The sequence below is a fragment of the Scyliorhinus torazame genome, chromosome 5 (assembly GCF_047496885.1).
Source record: "Scyliorhinus torazame isolate Kashiwa2021f chromosome 5, sScyTor2.1, whole genome shotgun sequence".
In the NCBI taxonomy this organism is placed as follows: domain Eukaryota; kingdom Metazoa; phylum Chordata; class Chondrichthyes; order Carcharhiniformes; family Scyliorhinidae; genus Scyliorhinus; species Scyliorhinus torazame.
Genome location: NC_092711.1, coordinates 73,300,169 through 73,320,096, shown reverse-complemented (window position 1 = coordinate 73,320,096; position 19,928 = coordinate 73,300,169). Strand labels below are relative to the sequence as shown.

At 44.1% G+C, this 19,928-nt stretch overlaps 1 gene segment (V, D, J or C); it reads right to left on the bottom strand.

The window, feature by feature from the left end:
* Positions 1-719: 719 nt before the first annotated feature.
* On the bottom strand, positions 720-16,826 carry LOC140422642 (Ig heavy chain C region-like). The segment is given in 6 exon segments: positions 720-1,173; positions 4,186-4,494; positions 6,523-6,834; positions 7,034-7,327; positions 16,253-16,612; positions 16,741-16,826. Coding segments are annotated over 6 exon segments (1,713 nt in total).
* Positions 16,827-19,928: the final 3,102 nt, after the last annotated feature.

Below are 19,928 nucleotides of genomic sequence, written 5' to 3'. Positions count from 1 at the left end.
ATTTAAAACTGCCATCAATTATAAGGAGATAGACAACGAGAGCAGTAGGTGCACGGAAATCTAAGTGTGATGTGTTTGACAGAAATGGGATTTTTAAAAAATAAATTTAGAACACCCAATTTTTTTCCCAATTAAGGGACAATTTGGCGTGGCAAATCCATCTACCTTGCATACCTTGGGGTTGGGGGGCGAAACCCTTGCAGACACGGAAAAAATGTGAAAACTCCACATGGACAGTGACGGGACTTGAACTCCGGTCTTTATCACTGCAGACAGCAGTGCTAACCACTGCACCACAACGCCACCGTGCCACTCGCGCCTAAAATGGGAACGTGTCCGATTTCTCATCAATAAAGATAATTTGCGGAATCCTGTTATTAATTAGTTTAACTCTGCCTGTACACCTGGCTGCTTCTGTTTTTTTTATGTACCCACTTGTTTTTGTTCCAATTCACCGACCTGCAGATCTTTGGGATGTGGGGATGAGAACCACACAGAGACGGGGAGAATGTGCAACTCGACACGGACAGTAACCCGAGGGTGGGATGGAACCAGGCTCCTCGGGATCGTGAGGCAGCAGTTCTAAACATTACGCCACTGTGCCACTCCCTGCACTGGACATGGATCCGAGATCTGCAGAAATCCGAGACTAATTAAAGATGTCTGACATCAGGAACGCGGATGCGCTATTAATAAAACGGTTGTGTCGTTCAAGCACATTTGGAGGGGATAAAAAACTTTATTATTTCTATTGTAGTTCGAAATGTCACCAATAGATTCTCATTGACATGAATTAACGGTGTCCAGCAGTGCCAAGGGAAACGCTTACAAAACTCGGTTTACCGCTTGATTTATTAACCGTTCTGTTGATGATCTTCAAGGGGATGGCTTCATGTCCCACTACACAGGAGTAAGAAGCGCCGCTGGCCCACTCCTCCGCTGCAATGGATAACAGGCTGTACATGAAGAAGGAGTTATTGCCGTTCTCCGCCATCACCTCGGTGTTCTTGTAGTTCCCGGCATTCACCGGCTTGTCATTGACGGTCCACTTGACGAAGATCTCTCGGGGGGAGAAATCTCTCACTAAGCAGCTGAGGGAGACGAATCTCTGAGCGGAGACGTCTTCAGCCGAGGGCAGGAGGACAGAGACGGACGGTTCCCGCGGATTGGGAGCTGCAGAAAATGTACAATAAATGTTAATAAAATGGGGGATTCCGGAGACATTGGAATCGCGGGTTCGATGTGAGAGAAATGTGTTTTGTGTTGGATTTTAAAGGTTTCCATTTTCCACATTGGGATCTGTCCGGTTTCCCAGCTCGGAGCTGAGGTGGACACAATCCTTTACCCTGAGAATTTATAGATATTGGATTCGAAAGTTTCAGAAAGTGTACAGCAGGGAAACAGGCCATTCGGCCCGCCTGTTCTGTGCTGGTGTATAAGCTACACACACCGGAACCCCCCGGCCACCACCACCACCACCTTACTCCCAGAGGATTGTAAAACTGCCAATGGAACACCCTGATTCGAAAAGGGAGTCAAGTGCATGTAACTGTAGGCAACTGACATTAACATCTGTCAGTGGGAATCCCTTAGTGTCTATTAGGACGGATGTAATAGCACAGCATTTAGAAATACATAATATAATGAAACAGAACGGCTTCGTGACACGAAATTGGCGGAGTTGCTGATAGTGCCAAGGGGCTGGTTTAGCACAGAGTGCTAAACTAGCTGGCTTGTAATGCCGATCAATGCCAGCAGCGCGGGTTCAATTCCCGTACCGGCCTCTCCGAACAGTCGCCAGAATGTGGCGACTAGGGGCTTTTCACAGTAACTTCATTGAAGCCTACTTGCCGTTATTACTATGAAGGGGAAATCATTCTCAACAAATTAATTACAATTAATTGAGGAACAGCTTAGCGAAAGCGGAACCAATAGATAGAATATGCATTAATTTCGAAACTGCGTTTGATAAGTTAATGTACTATTGCCACGTTTGCAGGGGATAGGTTTTGAGGACTGGAGATTATAGAGGAAGTATACGGATTGCCTAAGGGAAATGGGTTCACCTGCAGCTGCGGCGGTGGCGGGGAGTTCCGGAGTGAGGTGTCGTCCTTCCCAGAGCTGCCACCTCCGGGGTTGCAAGATAAGCTGCTGACGGAGGGAAATATTGGAGAGGGGAGTGTCTAACATGTATGAAGAGCGGATAGACATGTAGGGCGTTCTGGAGGAGAAGATCAAGTGCAAATGGTAGGAGGGGTTGGGTGTGGGGGTGCGGTCCGGGGCGTGGAAGGAACATTTGGGAGGGTGAACGCATCCTCGTCGTGTGCAGGTTAAACCTCATCCAATTTAAGGTGTCCCCCCCCCCCCCAATATGAGGGTCACGAGGATTATCCGTTTTTTTGCTGCGGTAGACGACGAATGAGAGGCCGATCTCTTGGCCTTTGCCTCCCTGATAGCCCGGAGACGGATTTTGCTCAGCTGGCGATTCTGAGGGCTGCCATAGATGGGGGTGTGGTTGAGCAAGCTGGCAGATTTCCTGTATTTGGAGAAGATAAAGTTCGCCTTACGTGAAGCGGAACAGGGGTGCGCCCGGTGTGGCAGGCATTTATTATATCTTCATGTTGAATTAAAGTTTCAGCCGGAGGAGGGTAAGGGGTTGTTCTCGTTGTGCAGGAGGGAGGGGGTAATAATTGAGGGGGTGGGTACAGTGGTGGAATGGGTGTTAGGGAATATCATAGGCCTAGAGTGTTTATTGTCCCTGGGGGAGGAGTTTTCCCGTCTTTTAATTTCTTACAATTTTTACAATTAAGTGTCAGTACAGCGCGGTAAATCCACCCACCCTGCAACCTTGGGGTTGTTCGGGTGAGACCCACGCAGACGCAGGGAGAATGCGCAAACTCCACACGGCCAGTGACCCTGGTCCAGGATCGAATCCGGATCCTCGACACCATGAGGCTGCAGTGCTAACCACTGCGCCACCGTGTCACCCTTGGAGTTGTTTTTCTGATAATGTTATTGCGATGTATTCTGTGATTTTTATGTTTGTGTGCAAAACGCCCTTTAATGGAAATATTTTTTTAAATAAGGAAAGCAAGTGGTGAGAATGAAACAGGTAATCTACACAGGGATATAGTCAGGTCAAGTGACTGGGATGAAACTTGCCAAAAAGAACATGATGTAGGAAAATGTGAGATTATGCCTCCTTTGGTAGGAGGAATAAAGGAGCTGAATATTATTTAGATGGAGAAAGGCAACAGAAAACTACTGTGACGAAGGATTTGCCATCATCCTGCAGACATCACAAAAAGCTAGCATGCAAGTTGTGCAGGTAACAGGGAAGGCACATTGAATGTTGACCTTTATTTTGAAGGGAATGCAATATAAAAATAGGGAAGTGTTGATAAAACTACACAGTGCAGCAGCTAGGTCACACCTGATGTTCTTTGAACAGTTTTGTGAAGGAAGACATATTGGTTTTGGAAGCAGTCCAGAGAATGTTCACGATGTTGAGCCCGGGTATGGATTTTCTTATGAAGAGTGGCTGAGTAGATTGGATCTATACTCACTGGAGTTTAGAAAAATGAAGGCGACCTAATTGCGACATAAATCATTCTCGGACGGTTTGACAGGGTAAATGCCGAAAGGTTCCTATCCCTTGTGGAAGAGTCTGGGACCTGAGGATTTAATCTCAAACTAAATGGTCGCCATTTAAGGCAGACATGAGGAGGAATTTCTTATCTCGAATCTGTGGAATTCAGTAGCGCGGAAAGATGTAGGAATTGCTTCATTCAGTGTGTTCAAGGCTGAGATAGATGGATTTTTAATCAGTACGGGAATCAAGGGATATGGGGTTAAGGCAGTAAAGTGGAACTGAGGATTGCCGGAGATCAGTCACGGTCTCGCAGAATGCCGGCCCGTCTCAATGGACCCAACGGCCTAGATCTGCTCTTACATCTTATAGTCGATGGTCTTGCTCCATCCAAACCCAACATCACCGCCTTCAATTCATTGTTCAGTCATCAGCATATCATTTTCCTCCTTAACGTCTACCACTCCAGATTATTCTGTTAGTGGAATTACCAATCAAAGTAGATCCAAAATACACTGAATACGAAATATTGACCGTTGAACTGACACTAGAAATAGACACAGTGGCTCACATATTGCTTTAATCTCAACGCTCACCTGTTATCTGATGGATCGAATTTCTCAAAGGAATTGGCAGTTCCGGATGGCTCGCAACGCAGAAAAACACAGCCCCACTCAGCCAGGCTTGTGTCGAGATGTTTAATTTGCTGACCACACTCTCAGCATCTGCTCCAGGCTGCTCGGCAATCTCTGATTTCAGCGGATTCTTCGCTTCACTCCAGGACACGTTGACTCCATAAGGAGCATTCGAAATGACGCAGGTTAAGGTTACAGTCGCCTCCAGTAAAATCTGTTCGATTGGTGGTGGCAGTATTGTGACTGAGGCAACAGTGCAAAGGGAAGGATCTGTGAATGGAAACATGAAAATCAACCCAAGCTTCATCTTCAGAATCAGGACAGCGGTGTCCAACCTTCACTCTCTAAATGGGAATGAATCAACTTCGAATTAGCAATCTCTAAAGATCTTCGATGAACAGAACTGGCTTTGTTATAGAAGACAGAGAGTAACGGTGGAAGGATTTTTTTCTGAGTGGAGAACTGTAACAAGTGGTGTTCAGCAGAGATCAGTACTGGGACCTTTGTTGTGTGTAGTATATATAAATGATCTGGAGACAAATGTGGGTGGTCTGATTAGTACGTTTGCGGATGACACGAAATTGGCGGAGTTTCTGATAGTGCCGAGGGTTGTCAGAGGGTATAAGTGGGTATAGATAGATTGGAGACTTGCGCACAGAAATAGCAGATGGAGTTTAATCCGGACAAATGCGGGGTTGTGCATTTTGGAGGGTCATATCTAGTTATGAATTATACCGTAAATGGCAGAACCCTTGGACCATTAACATACAGAGGGACGTTGGCATGCAGGTCCACAGTTCTCTAATAGTGGCAGCACAGGTGGCCAAGGTGATTAAGAAGGCAAATGGCATGCTTCCCTTCATCAGTCAGGGCATTGAGTACAGGAGTTGGGAAATCATGTTGCAGCTATATAAAAGCTTGGTTCTGCCGCAATTTGAGTATTGCATGCAGTTCTGGTCACGACATTATCAGAAGAACGTGGAAGCTTTAGAGAGAGTGCAAAGAAGGTTCACCAGGATGTTGCCTGCTCTTGAGGGTGTTGGCTATGAAGAGCATTTGAAAAAAACTAGGAATGCTTTTACTACCAAGACGGAGGCTGAGGGGAGATCGGATAGAGATCTATAGAATTATGAGAGGATTAGGCAGGGTTTACTGTCAGAGGCTTTTTCCAAGGATGGAGTGTCAATTACAAGGGAGCACAGGTTCAAGATGAGAGAGGGAAAGTTTAAGGGAAATGTGCGGGATAAGATTTTCGCGCAGAGAGTGGTGGATGCCTGGTACGCACTGCCAGAGGACGTGGTGGATCCCGGCACATTAGCAACATTTAAGAGGCATCTGGATGGATACATGAACAGGGAGTAAATAGATGGATACGGACCGAGTAAGGGCAGAAGGTTCTTTTTAGATAGGGCATATTGACCGGCGCAGGCGTGGAGGACCAAAGGGGCTATTCCTGTGCTGTACATTTCTTTGTTCTTTGTACATGGTAAACAGCGTGTTCTGTGAAACCTATTATGGAATCACTACCGTGCAGAAGGGCACCAATCGGCCCATCGAGTCTGCACCGACCCTCGAAAGAGCACCCTACCAAGGACCACTCCCCCGCCCTTCCTCCATAACCCAATGACCCCACATAACCGTTAGATTCTAAGGGGCAATTGTGCATGGCCAATCCACCTAACTTGCCCATCTTTGGACTGTGGGAGGAAACCGGAGTACCCGGAGGAAACCCAAGCAGACATGGGGAGAATGTAGAAACTCCTTACAGACAGTCAGCCAAGGCCAGAATCGAAGCCGGGATCATGGCGCTAAGATGTAGCAGTGCTAATCGCTATTCTCATTGTCAAAGTCGTTCAGCCCCGGAATCATTCTAATAACTGCATTGCAGTATTCCCAATACGAATACACTGTTCCTGATCTCTGGAATGAAGTAATGAAGGCTGATTTATAAATAGGTTGGATGAACTTTCCAACACTTTCCCCCGGAATTGTTATCAGTAAAGGGTTCCAGACACTCACTGCCTCTCAAATATAATCAGCTGTCTCAGAATAAAGCTGACATCAATTCCACCTCACTCACTTAATGTCTTCGAAGTAGAGGAAGCTTTCTTTGCTGTTCTGATAAAATCCTGAATGGTGAGCAATCCTAATGCAGTTCTTACATCAGAGTGAAACACAAACTACGTGGCAGTAAATTAGCCGTTGTTCTGAGCTTTGTATTAACTTCAATACATTCCTGCTATTGATTAACATCAGAGTGCAGGATGATCTATAGTTTCCTCTGTTTGTGTCTCTTACCAGACGAGGCGATGTTTTGACTTTGGGTGACCTCTCGATGAGTGACCTGGCAGGTATAGACCGCTTTGCTGAACCATTCCCCAGCGGAGACTGTGAGCCGACTGCTCGCCGAGAAGTTCCCGTTCACTTCACAGGCGGGAGAAGTGACAATTCCTGAACCCATGGGTTGTCCATTCTTCAACCACTTCACCGTCATTGACTTTGGACGGAAATCGATGATTGAACAGATGATGGTTGCAAATTTCTGCCTTATGATTTCTTCATTTGGACTCACGGTGAGGAGAACATGTGGAGGGATGTCATTTCTAGGAACTTCAAGTACCATAAGTTAGACATTATTGCAGAAGATATTGTAACAAATAAACTGACTTATTATTTTTTCCCAGTTACTCTGCGCTCAATATTTCTTTCTGGAATCCGAACTGCGCAGTGTTCCATAAATGTGTTATAACCAAAGTTGAAAATAAAGTAATCACAGCGCTTCTGTTTTCACATGTTCGACAACACTTACGTATTTCAATGCTCTTGTCTGAGCCGCTGTGTCGAACCTCACAGCTGATTTTGCTGCATCCCTCCTCTGACTCGGTGATGGTTAACTGGCTGCTCAGGGTGTAGGTTCCCTTCTTGATTCTCACTGACGGGTATTTCTTAACTCCAGTGATGATCGGCTGCCCATCTTTCTTCCAGGTAAGGCTGGTGATCTCTGGGGAGTAGTCCATCGCCAAACAGCCATAAGTCACGGAGCCGTCGGCGTTGTGTTGACAGGAGGAGACCAGGCTGTAGACAGTGGGCGGAGACGGTGTCGCTGGGAAAGAATGGCCCATTCAACAAATTAGACTTATATTTGAGTTTATTAAGTAACCAAACATTTCAAAATGTGCCTCAAGCTATGTGTTTATGCTAACATTTCCCCATTAAAAGTTACATCGACAATTTAAGCTTCCAATAATCTCTCATTTGAGATTCATAACCTCTTTGCCTAGTCACTCGAAACTCACATCTCTTCCTCCAGCTCTCTCACCTGATACTAAATGACACATTGGTGCCATATGAATGGTGTAACTTTGATTCAATTGAAAGAGAGAAGCAGGGGGTTTCCCCCTTATTTCAACAATGCAAATGGCGCCGTAGTCCCTGAGACTGCTCTCTTCTTTTGAGAGCTGATTGGTGGTGCTTTAACCTGAGGGTCACCATACCTGAGGTGAGTGGCAAGGTTGAGAATGGGGGCCTTTATGAATAACCTCAGCTGGTACATTGATTGAACTCATGTTGTTGGGATCGCTCCTCATCACGAACCAGCCGTCCTGTTAACTGAGCTGTGTACGTCACAATCCAGCTAACTAGGTTTTGTGTACGTCACAATCAGCTAACTTAGCGGTGTACGTCACAATCCAGCTAACTGAATTGTGTGTACGTCACAATCCAGCGAACTGAGCTGTGCCGTCACAATCCAGCTAACTGAGCTGTGGACGTCACAATCCAGCTAACTGAGCTGTGTACGTCACAATCCAGCTAACTGAGCTGTGTACGTCACAATCCAGCTAATAAGCTGTGTACGTCATAATCCAGCTAACTGAGCTGTGTATTTCACAATCAACCGCATTTTGTGATAAAGGATGGTGTGAGGGAGTGAGATAGCGTCCGTCTGTGAGTATGTGTCTCGGGGAGAGAGAGTAGGAGTGGATTTGAGTCTGTGTGTGTGTGTTTGCGTGGTCGGGAGGGTGTGCATGTGAGAGAGTGTTTAAGGGAATGTGTGTGTGGTAGGGAGTGTGTGAACGAGATACTGTTTATGTGATCGAGGGTGCGTGAGAGAGACGCTTTGTGTGAGAGTGTGTACGAGTAAGTGTGTGAGAGAGATAGAATGTGTGTGTGATAGAGTGTGGGGGAGAGCGCGCGGTTGAAAGACAGATAAGTTGTGTGCGTTTGTCCCTGAGAGTGTGCATGTGGGAGAGAGAGCATGTGAGAGGATGTATGTGATGTGCAGAGGGCGTGTGCCTAGCAGAGAGTCTGTGAAAGACGGGTAGTGTGTGAGAGAGTGAGAGAGAAAATGTGTCTGTGAATAGGTGAATTTCTGAGAGTGTGTCTGTTTGTAAGAGTGTGCGTGAGAGTGCTTTCTATGTCAGCGTGTGAGTGTATGGGAGAACGTGATTACGTGTTTGTGTTTTGAGCGAGAGAAGCACAGGTGCGTTTCATAGTCTATTTGTACGTGCGTGCGTGAGGGAGGCAATGTCTGAGAGTGAGAATGAAAATGAAAATCGCTTATTGTCACAAGTTGGCTTTAAATGAAGTTACTGTGAAAAGCCCCAAGTCGCCACATTCCGGCGCCTGTTCGGCGAGGCTGTTATGAGAATTGAACCGTGCTGCTGGCCTGCCTTGATCTGCTTTCAACGCCAGCGATTTAACCCTGTGCTAAACAGCCCCTATTGTTGTGACTGTGTGTGAGAGGATGAGTGAGTGTGTGTAAGAGAGAATATGTCAGTGTATGAGTGTGTGCTTGTGTGTTTGCGGGTGAGAGAGTATAATGTGTGTATGTGTCAGGATGGCTCACTCCCAGTTTCCATATTCTCATTCACCCGCACACACCACACACACTCGCATCCAGTCTCTCAGTGAGCATAATTCGGTTGCGGAACATGAGTTGGAGAATCATTTCGGTCTTTGGCAGAGGCGGCACGGTCGCGCTGTTGCTTCACAGCTCCAGGGTGCCAGGTTCGATTCCTGGATTGGCTCACTGTCTGCGCGGAGTCTGCACGTTCTTTCTGTGTCTGTCTGGGTTTCCTCCGGGTGTTCCGGTTTCCTCCCACAGTCCAAAGACGTGCTATTAGGCATTCTGAATTCTCCCTCAGTGTACCCGAACAGGCGCCGTATTTGGGCGACCAGTGGGTTTTCACTATAACTTTATTGCAGTTTTAATGTAAGCCTAGTTTGTGACAATAATAAAGATTATTATTATCAAAATGTCGTCCACTGACGTTCTGCTTTGTTTCGTGACCGTATCGAGAAATTTGATGTCGTCGCAGTTTATCTCTGACGGATTTTAGAACAAATAGATTTGAACAATGTAATATTTTCAGACATTAGTGTATTCTAATGAGTATTTGGAACGGGGGTCTCGTCAGTGTCCATTCAAGTTGTAAAAATAACTTGCTGTCTCCTGTCAGATCGAATAGGCACTGCTCTGTGGGGCGTTACTCTCACTTCCTGATCCTGTTTATTCACAAATTATGCTCAAATTCAGGGCACTCACATTTAATGATTCTCTGATACACAAAATGCTTCAAAATAATTAATTCATTAAAATTGGTGTATTTTTCAGAAATATTGTTAAAATGCGCGTCATTTCACCGAGCAATGGAACAATTTATTTCCCGATGTATGATTGGATAACTCCAGCTCGTTAGTTCGATGTTCATTCCGCCTACTTGACCTCTGCGGGGAAAGGCTCTCACGTCAGGTACAGACCAAGTTAAGATATAGAGTAAAAATTCCACTCCTCCCCACAAAAGTTCCTGTCTCTAACTGCAAGAATGGAGACTCAACACGGGTTTGATACAAAATGCAACATGGTCTCCCCACAGAGCAGAAGGAGGCATTCGACCCATTGAGTCTGCACAGAACCTCTGACAGAACACCCGACCTAGACACAATTCCTCACCCTATCCCCGTAACTCCACCTAGGAACAATTTAGCATGACCAATCCATATAGCATGCACATCTTTAGATTGTAAGAGGAAACCGCAGCACCCGGAAGAAGCCCACACAAACACGGGAAGAATGTGCAATTTCCACACAGACACTCACCGAGGTCTGAATCGAACCGGTTCTCCAAAGTTGTGAGGCGGCAGCACTAACCACTGCCACTGCGCCTCCGATCTTCAACATATTCACCTAAAGGAACTTCACCACCTACAAGTCAGGTCTCTAATTGAAGAATTGCAACTTGCTGCACCGAGTGAAATTCTAAAAAAACTCAAGAAATTCAACACTGTCAAGGACAAAGCGTCGCGCCAAATTAGCCCCCATTCATCGTCTTAAACATTCACTCCCCCATCACGGACACACAGTGGCAGCTGTGTGTATGATGTACAAGATGAACTCTCCAAGGCTCCATCCAAAGCACCTTCCAAATTGAAACCTCTACCACCTGCCACCGAGGCAGCACGATAGCACAAGTGGATAGCAGTATGGCTTCACAGCACCAGGTTCCCAGGTTCGAGTTCCCGCTGGGCCACTGTCTGTGCGGTGTCTGCACGTTCTTCCCGTGTCTGCGTGGGTTTCCTCCGGGTGCTCTGGTTTCCCTCCACAGTCCAAAGACGTGCAGGTTAGGTGGATTGGCCATGATAAATTGCCCTTAGTGACCAAAAAGGTTAGGAGGGGTCATTGGGTTACGGGGGTAGGGTGGAAGTGAGGACTTAAGTGGGTCGGTGCAGACTCGATGGGACGAATGGCTTCCTTCTGCACTGTATATTCTATGTTGTAGAACGACAGGAGCACCAGATGCATGGGAACACCAGCAGTTGGTTGTTTCCTTCCAAGCCACACGCCATCCACCCTAACTGGAAACTAAACAGCCGTTCCTTCACTCTCGTTTGGTCAAAATCCTGGAACACTCTTCATCACAACACTGCGGGTGTACCTGCACCACATGGACTGCAGTTATTCAAGGATGCTTCACATCATCACTTTCTCAAGGAGCAATTAAGCAGAGACAACAAATGTTGGTCCAACCACAGGCTCTACAGTTCCTGAATAAGATGACAGTTAATATACAGACTAATTGCCCCTTTTCACTGCCCCAGTAAATAGGTCAAGGACTGCTACGGCACGGAATAAAAGGGAATAAAGCTCCATCTGCATTGCCTAGTCCAACATTCCAAAGCCAGATACATCAGTGGTTAAAGCGTACCCACATCTCCTCCAGGCTGTATTGCATTTCTGCTTCTATCAATTTAGAGTACCCAATTCTTGTTGTTTTCAGTAAGGGGCAATTTAGCGTGGCCAAACCAACTACTCTGAAAATCTTTGGGGTGTGGGGGTGAGACACACGCAGACATGGGGAGAATATGCAGAGTCCACACAGACAGTGACCCATGGCCGGGATTGAATGCGGGCCTGTGAGGCGGCAGTGTTAAACACTGCACTACCATGCCACCCTTGTCTGGTGTTGCTGAGTTGTTCATTATGACTGTCACAATCTGGGGAAAGGATCTCAGTTCTGAGGCGCCTTAACTAACATAAAGTCAATTTTTTCACATTCCTCACAGATACACGTTTTTGAAGAAATAAATCAAAGCACAGTCCCTGAAATACGAGACGATGGATTATTCACACTGCTTTATTCTTGATAAATGGTCAACTTTAGACAACAACAATAACCTCTTTGAAATTAAACTGATATTCATTAAAACTCTCTTCGCCTTGTAACTAATTCTGTCTGCCCAAACTGTGCAACATTTATAATGACTGAAAACAATCACATCAAATATTCTTTTCCAATTAAGGGGCACTTTAACGTGTCCAATTCCCCTATCCTGCACATGTTTGGGGCCATGGATCTCCACGTAGACACAGGGAGAATGTGCAAACTCTAAAGTGGAGGAACTCAGGGCGGAGATCGAATCCAGATTCGCGGTGCTGTGAGGCAGCAGTGCTGACCATTGCGCCACCTTACCACCCTGTTCGCATTGACGATAACAGATTGCATTCAGTTTAACGTCAGTGAAAAAGATTCGGAGATATGATACGAAACAAACAAAAGAGAAATTCGATTACCTGATTGATCTAATTTCTTAAGTAAATGTAATCAGGAAAATAATCCAGGCAAAACACATCATCGACTTGAGCAAAGACATGTATTGCTTTCTAAATTCATTTTAGATACAATAAAACTTTTTCTAAAAGATCAACTGTCGCATTTATGTTTGATTTGTTCGAACTGACATTGCATTGCACATTGTTGTTAATTGTTAGTGAGTCTTGTTAGATGATTTGCACTCTAGAATAAAAACATGAAAATGTTCTATAATTCAAAACGAAATCTTGCCTGGAACTTTGCTTATAAATTGCGTATAATTAAATGTCAGGCAATGCTAAACAATAAACCTCAAATAACCGGATGGAAACATTCAGACCAGGATAATATTTTTACTTTAATCTAATAACATTTTTATATTTTACTTTTTTGTAATAATCGTCCTGTTTTAACCCACAAAAATGTGAACTATGTATATTTCTGAACGCATTGATAAATCCTGAATTCCATCTATTCACAGAGTATAATTCACACGATAAATCTATAAGCGTCTCTCTCTATATATATACATAAATATATCTCACTTTCAGCTCGGATATATAAAATATGTATATATATTCTGACAATAATTTTGACAATTGAATTATTAAAACTACTGCTCAATGAAAGGAGATCCAAATCAATCAGTGTAAAACCCAGTTAAAGCTGTTCATTCAGATCCTCTCCAAAACTGAAACATAAGCAAATGGAGCAGAGATTTTGTTGTTCAAGTTAATATTCAATATAAATAACCTTGAGAATCAGATATAATCTGTTCTTTATTCTTTCATTTGTTTTGACTATAATTCTATAATGTGTACAGCATAGTTATGCCAGACTGGCTGTTATTAATTATTGTAAAGCGCATTTTCGCATTTTGTAATTAAATTAATCTTTTGAATTTCAAGCTGTTCCTTGTCAATCTCCAGCCCTGTGCAGCCTGAACATTCCTACAATTTAAATAAAATCATAAGAAAAATATCTTCACTGTCAGCGACTTCCAGATCGCAGAAAACGGGTTATGATTAGATTAGTGACATATCTCACTATCCAACTACAAATTGCACTGAAGGAATCATGAATCACAGTGAACAATGCAGAATCTTATTGTTGCGGCTGCACAGAAAGAATATAATAACCGGGTACATAAATTGCCAAACTGCAAGATAAAATTCCTATTTAAGTAACTGCAAACGTAATCAGGGATCTAAAACATAATCCAAAATCTCTTGTGTAACTGAACACCTGTGTAGAATCAGTATGTTATTATTCAAACAGTTCCAGGCACAATCAGATTATATTTTCAGGCTCGAAAATTTTCCGGCCATGCAAATGGTGTGCAGAGTACAGCAGAATTGTGAAAGGCGATTGATGATTAGTTATATTAATAGGAAAACATCTTTGGATAATATGCGGTTAGATTACTGCATTAAATTGTTTACATTCTATTAATTTTACTCTCCAATTTGAACAATTGTTAATTAAGAAGTATGAGTTTGCAGTAATATGTTATGTTCTGAATGACGCCATCTTTTGGTTTAATCCGTAGTCATCAGTTAAAATAAAAAAACACAAACATATCTTTATTCCGTTCTGAATTTACAACAACTGCTTGTTTTCTACCTATAATCGTGTTTCAAGCAGATTTAAACACGTTGACTTTTTGCATTTAACAACACACCTGTAACCGCTCTAAGTCACCGAGCATAAACAATGCAGAAACAGGAAACCGCTTCACAAATTGTACTTATTCAGACACACAATCTTCTCAGCAAGAAAACACAAAACTCATCACTGAGCAGCTGAACCCCGTGTCATGGAGAAGCAGCTCAATTCTACATTCAACAGAATCAAACTTAACATTTCAAAAACATCTCAATATCGAATTCATCAAACCAGCTCGCCACCAAATGTATCAATTATCAAACTAAATAGAAATCTGTAATAACAGCAATGTAATTGTGAGGAGCTGGGATGTGTTCAAAATAAATATTGAAAATTTACCGCGGTTAATTCATAGTGGACGATATTTCAAACACACTTAATATTTGCAGCAGCTGTAACCATCAATCTCACCGAGACGAAACATTGCAGAAAGCACAGGCTGTGATTGCAGTAATAATTGATGTTCGGAAAGAAAACCTTGAACCCAGCCTTAGTTTAATGTCCAATAATCACTTTTTAAAAACTGCTCTAAAATCCTGCTTGTTTTCTGCCGACAATCATGCGGCAAGCAACTTCAAACATTCCATTGAAAACATGGAACCACTCAATGTCACCGAGTTTGAACAATGCAGAAACAATGCAGAAACGGCAAACCGTTTCAAACATCTTATTTATTCAAAGTCACCCAGATACAATCTATTCATCAGAAAACCACCAAATCACATCACCGAGGGGCCGGGACTCGTTTCATGGAGAAGCAGCTCAATTCAAAATCACTTCCAACAGAATCAAACATAACGTTTTAAGAAATTACCAATCTAGAAGCCACCAAATCCGCCTGCCATCAAATGAATGAATAATTAAACAGAAATTTAGAAGAATATCATAAGCGTTGTGAATACGCAGACCACGGCAGCACGGTAGCCTTGTGGATAGCACAATTGCTTCACAGCGCCAGGGTCCCAGGTTCGATTCTGGCTTGGGTCACTGTCTGTGCGGAGTCTGCACATCCTCCGCGTGGGTTTCCTCCGGGTCCTCTGGTTTCCTCCCACAGTCCAAAGATGTGCGGGTTAGGTGGATTGGCCATGATAAATTGCCCTTAGTGTCCAAAATTGCCCTTGGGGTTGCTGGGTTATGGGGATAGGGTGGCGGTGTTGACCTTGGGTAGGGTGCTCTTTCCAAGAGCCGGTGGAGACTCGATGGGCTGAATGGCCTCCTTCTGCACTGTAAATTCTATGATAATCTATGTTCAATAAAGTAACACATAAACCTCAACATATTTTGGTAATATCGGGTTCGATTTCTAACACTTGTGCAGGAGGTGGTAAAACTTGTAGCCACCAGATGTTATCGAGATTAAACATTGCAGAAACGCCAAACTGGGTAACATGCATTGGGTATTTAAGGTAATCCGGCCACACAGTACCCTCAGCAAATAAACACCAAATCACAGCAACCGGGGGAGGCACGGTGGTGCAGTGGGTTAAACCTGTTGCCTCACAGCGCCGAGGTCCCAAGTTCGATCTCGGCTGTGGGTCAGCGTCCGTGTGGAGCTTGTACATTCTCCCCGTGTTTGCGTGGGTTTCACCCCCGCAACCCAATGATAGGTGGATTGGTCATGCTAAATTGCCCCTTAATTGGAAAAAAATGAATTGGGTACTCTAAATGTATTTTTTTTAAATCACAACAACCATGGACTGAATCCCTCAGCAGCGCCTTTTGTCAAGGCGCAGAGTAATTCTATAACCCTTTTCAGCAGAATCACATGAAATATTACAACAAAATCCCAATACAGTATTGTAGTGTAATACAGTATACCCACGATTCAGTGAACGAATTAATTGTTTTTTAAAATTTAGAGTACCCAATTGTTTTTCCAATCAAGGAGCACTTTACTGTGGCCAATCCATCTAGCCTGCACATCTTTTGGCTGTGGTGGTGAGACCCACGCAGACACGGCGAGAATGTGTAAACTGTTGCGTGGGTATCGCCTCCACAACCCAACGATGTGCACACTAGGTGGATTGACCATGCTAAATTGCCCCTTAATTGGAAAAAATGTATTGGGTACTCTAAATTTATTTTTAAAAAGAGAATGTGTAAACTCCACATAGACAGTGACCCGGGGCCGGGATTCAATCCGTGTCCTCAGCGCCCTGACATATCAGCTAACCACTGCGCCAGCGTGCTGCCCTGAATAAATTGTGAATATACACAAAAGTATAAAAATACCACTGGAATAAAACAGTTGGAAATAATTGACTGGTTCTTACCTGCAGGCACCCTTACCATGGTCCCCTGTCCCCAGTAGTCCATCCCACCCACTATGTCCACTGTACAATAATAGATGGCGGTGTCTTCGGCCTTCAGGTTCGTCATGGCCAAAGAGAAGATATTGTTCGAAGTGTCTGTGAACGCAGTAAATCGATCTTGAATTCCTGCGGCGTAGCCATTGCTGGAAGAAGTGTCGTACCAAAGCAGCCACTCCAGCCCCTGTCCGGGAACCTGTCGGATCCAATGCATGGTGTCGCTGCCAAGACTGAAGCCGCTGGTTTTACAGGTCAGTCTCAGGGAGCCTCCGGGATGCCCGCTCTCTGCCTTTGGCTGAGTCAACACAACATCCGACTGGACACCTGTAAAAATATATCAAAAAGCCCGAGGATTAATCCTGGGGAAATGATTGGTGACTCTGGAACATTCCAGAGAGAGACTAACACTGAGACAGTAACAGTGAGAGATTTGGACAATAAAAACTACTCACGGGATAAGAAAGTCAGCAACAAACTGAGAGAAACGGCCCACCTCATCCTTCTGGCCATTTGGTGGAAATTATTGTGTCAGGAACTCAGTGAACAAACCAATTCCCGGACTGTTGGATTCGGATCCCAGTGAGCGGTATTTAAATAGCCGGCAGAAGGGGCGGGTTTCCAGGCGCCGCCTGTTGATTCCCTGGTGGAGGCGGCGACGTCCCACCTTCCACACCCCTAACAGAATGGACCCAGAGATTTACTACAGGTTATTGTTAAAAGATAGCATTTATCTGTATTGGGGCATTTGTTTGCCTGAATGGATTATTTGGAATGTCTCCATTGGTTCTAATTGTGAAATTACATTTGAGCATCTGTTAACATACTCAGGTTAATCTTTATTGTCACAAATAGGCTTACATTAACATTGCAATGAAGTTACTGTGAAAAAAATAATTCCATTTTAAGTTAAGTCCCTTTATTTCTACTCTTCTGGGGCTGTTTAGCACAGGGCTAAATCGCTGGCTTTGAAAGCAGACCAAGGCAGGCCAGCAGCACGGTTCGATTCCCGTACCAGCCTCCCCGAACAGGCGCCGGAATGTGGCGACTATGGGCTTTTCACAGTAACTTCATTTGAAGCCTACTTGTGACAATAAGCGATTTTCATTTCATTCATTTCAATATAAGGGGATGAATATAAATAAATATAGCTATATTAACAGTGAATAAGTCGCCTGTTCGTCTGATTTGAAACGGCGAGTTTTTAATCCCGTGACAGCAATAAAGTATAATTTATCAGTGGGATTTCTTTATCGATTTATGTAACCAAATGCGGGAGTTGAACAAAGTGATTCTCTTTACAGTGTAGGTGGCTATCCCTGTACAATGTGGGTCTGTAGAAACGTAAAAATGTCATATTATACAATACCACTCCTGGAATTTCTCAAACTCCCCCTGAGTCGAGGACACTGTCAACATTCGCGATAAAATAAGCCACCTTGCCTGATAATTAAGCAGTAAATTGACAGAGAAACATAAAATTCACATGAACTTTTGACAGAGAAAGGGCGGCGGTGGTTTGCCCAGCTGTCTCACGGCGCCGAGGGCCCGCGATTGACTCCGGTCCCGGGAAACCGTCCGTGTGTAGTTTGCACATTCTCCCCGTGTGTCTCGCCCTCACGACCTTAAGATGTGCAGCCCAGATGGAATGGCCACACTAAAGTGCCCCTTAATTTGAAAAATAAATTTAAAAAGCTTTTGACAGAGAAGTTAATGAATGAATCAGAACGGACAGGGCGATCAGCAAAGTTATCCTTCAGCATCCAAATCATTGCCGCTAATTTTACTGACCACCGGCTGCCTAACATTCACTGGTGTTGGGAACACAGGATAGCAGGACTTTGCGGCATATTACACAATATCATAAGAATAAATGTTTTATCTTCCACTGAAGCAGGTCATGAACTGGTCATTTCCCCACTCATTAGCAGCAATGAGAGGGACTGTTAAACAATGGAAATCAGCACAAATTAACCTGTACAGAACACGGTGCTAATCAGGTATAAGAGTCGCCTGCGTTTAAATGGGGTCAACAACTCGGCTAATATTCCAGGAATTCCGGCGGATTCAAGGCAGATTTATGATTTTCTTTACATTTAATTAATTTTCTTTGTAATTCCAATCAAATGATTGGGCTTGTGGACTGGGTCCATCAACACCACTCACTCTCACTTCATTAGGTTCTTACCAAACGAACTTTAATAACTAGAGGGATCATTACTCTGAACTAATATAAATGAAATAGCATTTGGTTAGTTTACTATTTTCCGATCATGTTTAATCTCAGAGTGATCAGAACATTAACGGAAAATATGCATTTCTATGCAACACCATTTAAAACATTTACTTCATCTGCGACTGATGTATTTAATGTTTGAATTGCTTAATGCCATTTTATCCATTCATATTCAGGCTAATCTGCCCCACACAGTATTTGGCAGCAATCCAGCCGCCTGCAGTCAGGGAGGCTCGAATGTCCCATGTTGTTTACAGGAAGCATCTGGATTTGTTTTCAAAGATCTGTTTCCTTAGTGCTTACCGCTTGGCTGCAAACCACCTTCAAACTCTTAACATTGTCAATGAGGACAATTTATAAACAAATCTACCCAGCAACACTACTGGAGATAATTTTAGGTTTTAGATTGTGAGCCTATTTGAACTGTTCCCATCTCAAAGGAAAGGAGAGTTATCTAGCTTCTCTGACCCTTTTAGCACCAATCGCCGGCTGGAGGATCTCTCTAACGTCTCATAATATGGACATAGAACATACAGTGCAGAAGGAGGCGATTCGGACCATCGAGTCTGTACCGACCCACTCACTTCCACCCTATCCCCTAAACCCTCACTTCCACCCTATCCCCGTAACCCCTCCTAACTTTCTTTTGGGTCACTATGGACAATTGGCCATGGCCATTCCACGTAACCTGCACGTCTTTGGACTGTGGGAGGAAACCGGAGCACCCAGAGGAAACCCACGCATACACGGGGAGAACGTGCAGACTCCGCACAGACAGTGACCCAGCAGGGAATCGAACCAGGGACCATGGCGCTGTAAAGCCACAGTGCGATCCACTTGTGCTTTCATGATGTCCAACAACATTGTGATGACATCATAGAACATCTATATGTTCTATGGATGATAACGGCATAGTGTAGGTTAGATGGCTTTTGTTTCGGTGCAACATCGTGGGCCGAAGGGCCTGTACTGCGCTGTATTGTTCTATGTTCTATGACTATAGAAATACAGGCAGACTATCAGACAGAGGGTATGTTTTGTATTAGATAAATATATTAAAATACATGTTTCCCCTTAATTCTTCCATTAAATGTGGGACTCGCTGGCAAGATCACCATGTGATCCCTGTCCCTAATTGCTCTTGAACTGAGCGGTTTACTGGACCAGCTCAGAAGGAACTGAAGAGTCAGACATGTTGCTGTCCCTCTGGAGCCACATGTAGCTGAGACTAGGGAGGATGCCAGATTTCCTTCGTTGGTAAAGCAGAGAGGATTTCATGCTCACCAATAGTACGTATTCCAGATTTATTAATTAAATTCAAATTCCTCCACCAGTCCATGGTGGGATTTGCACCCGAGTCCCCGCAGAATTGACCTGGGCCTTTGGATCACTGGTTCAATTACATTA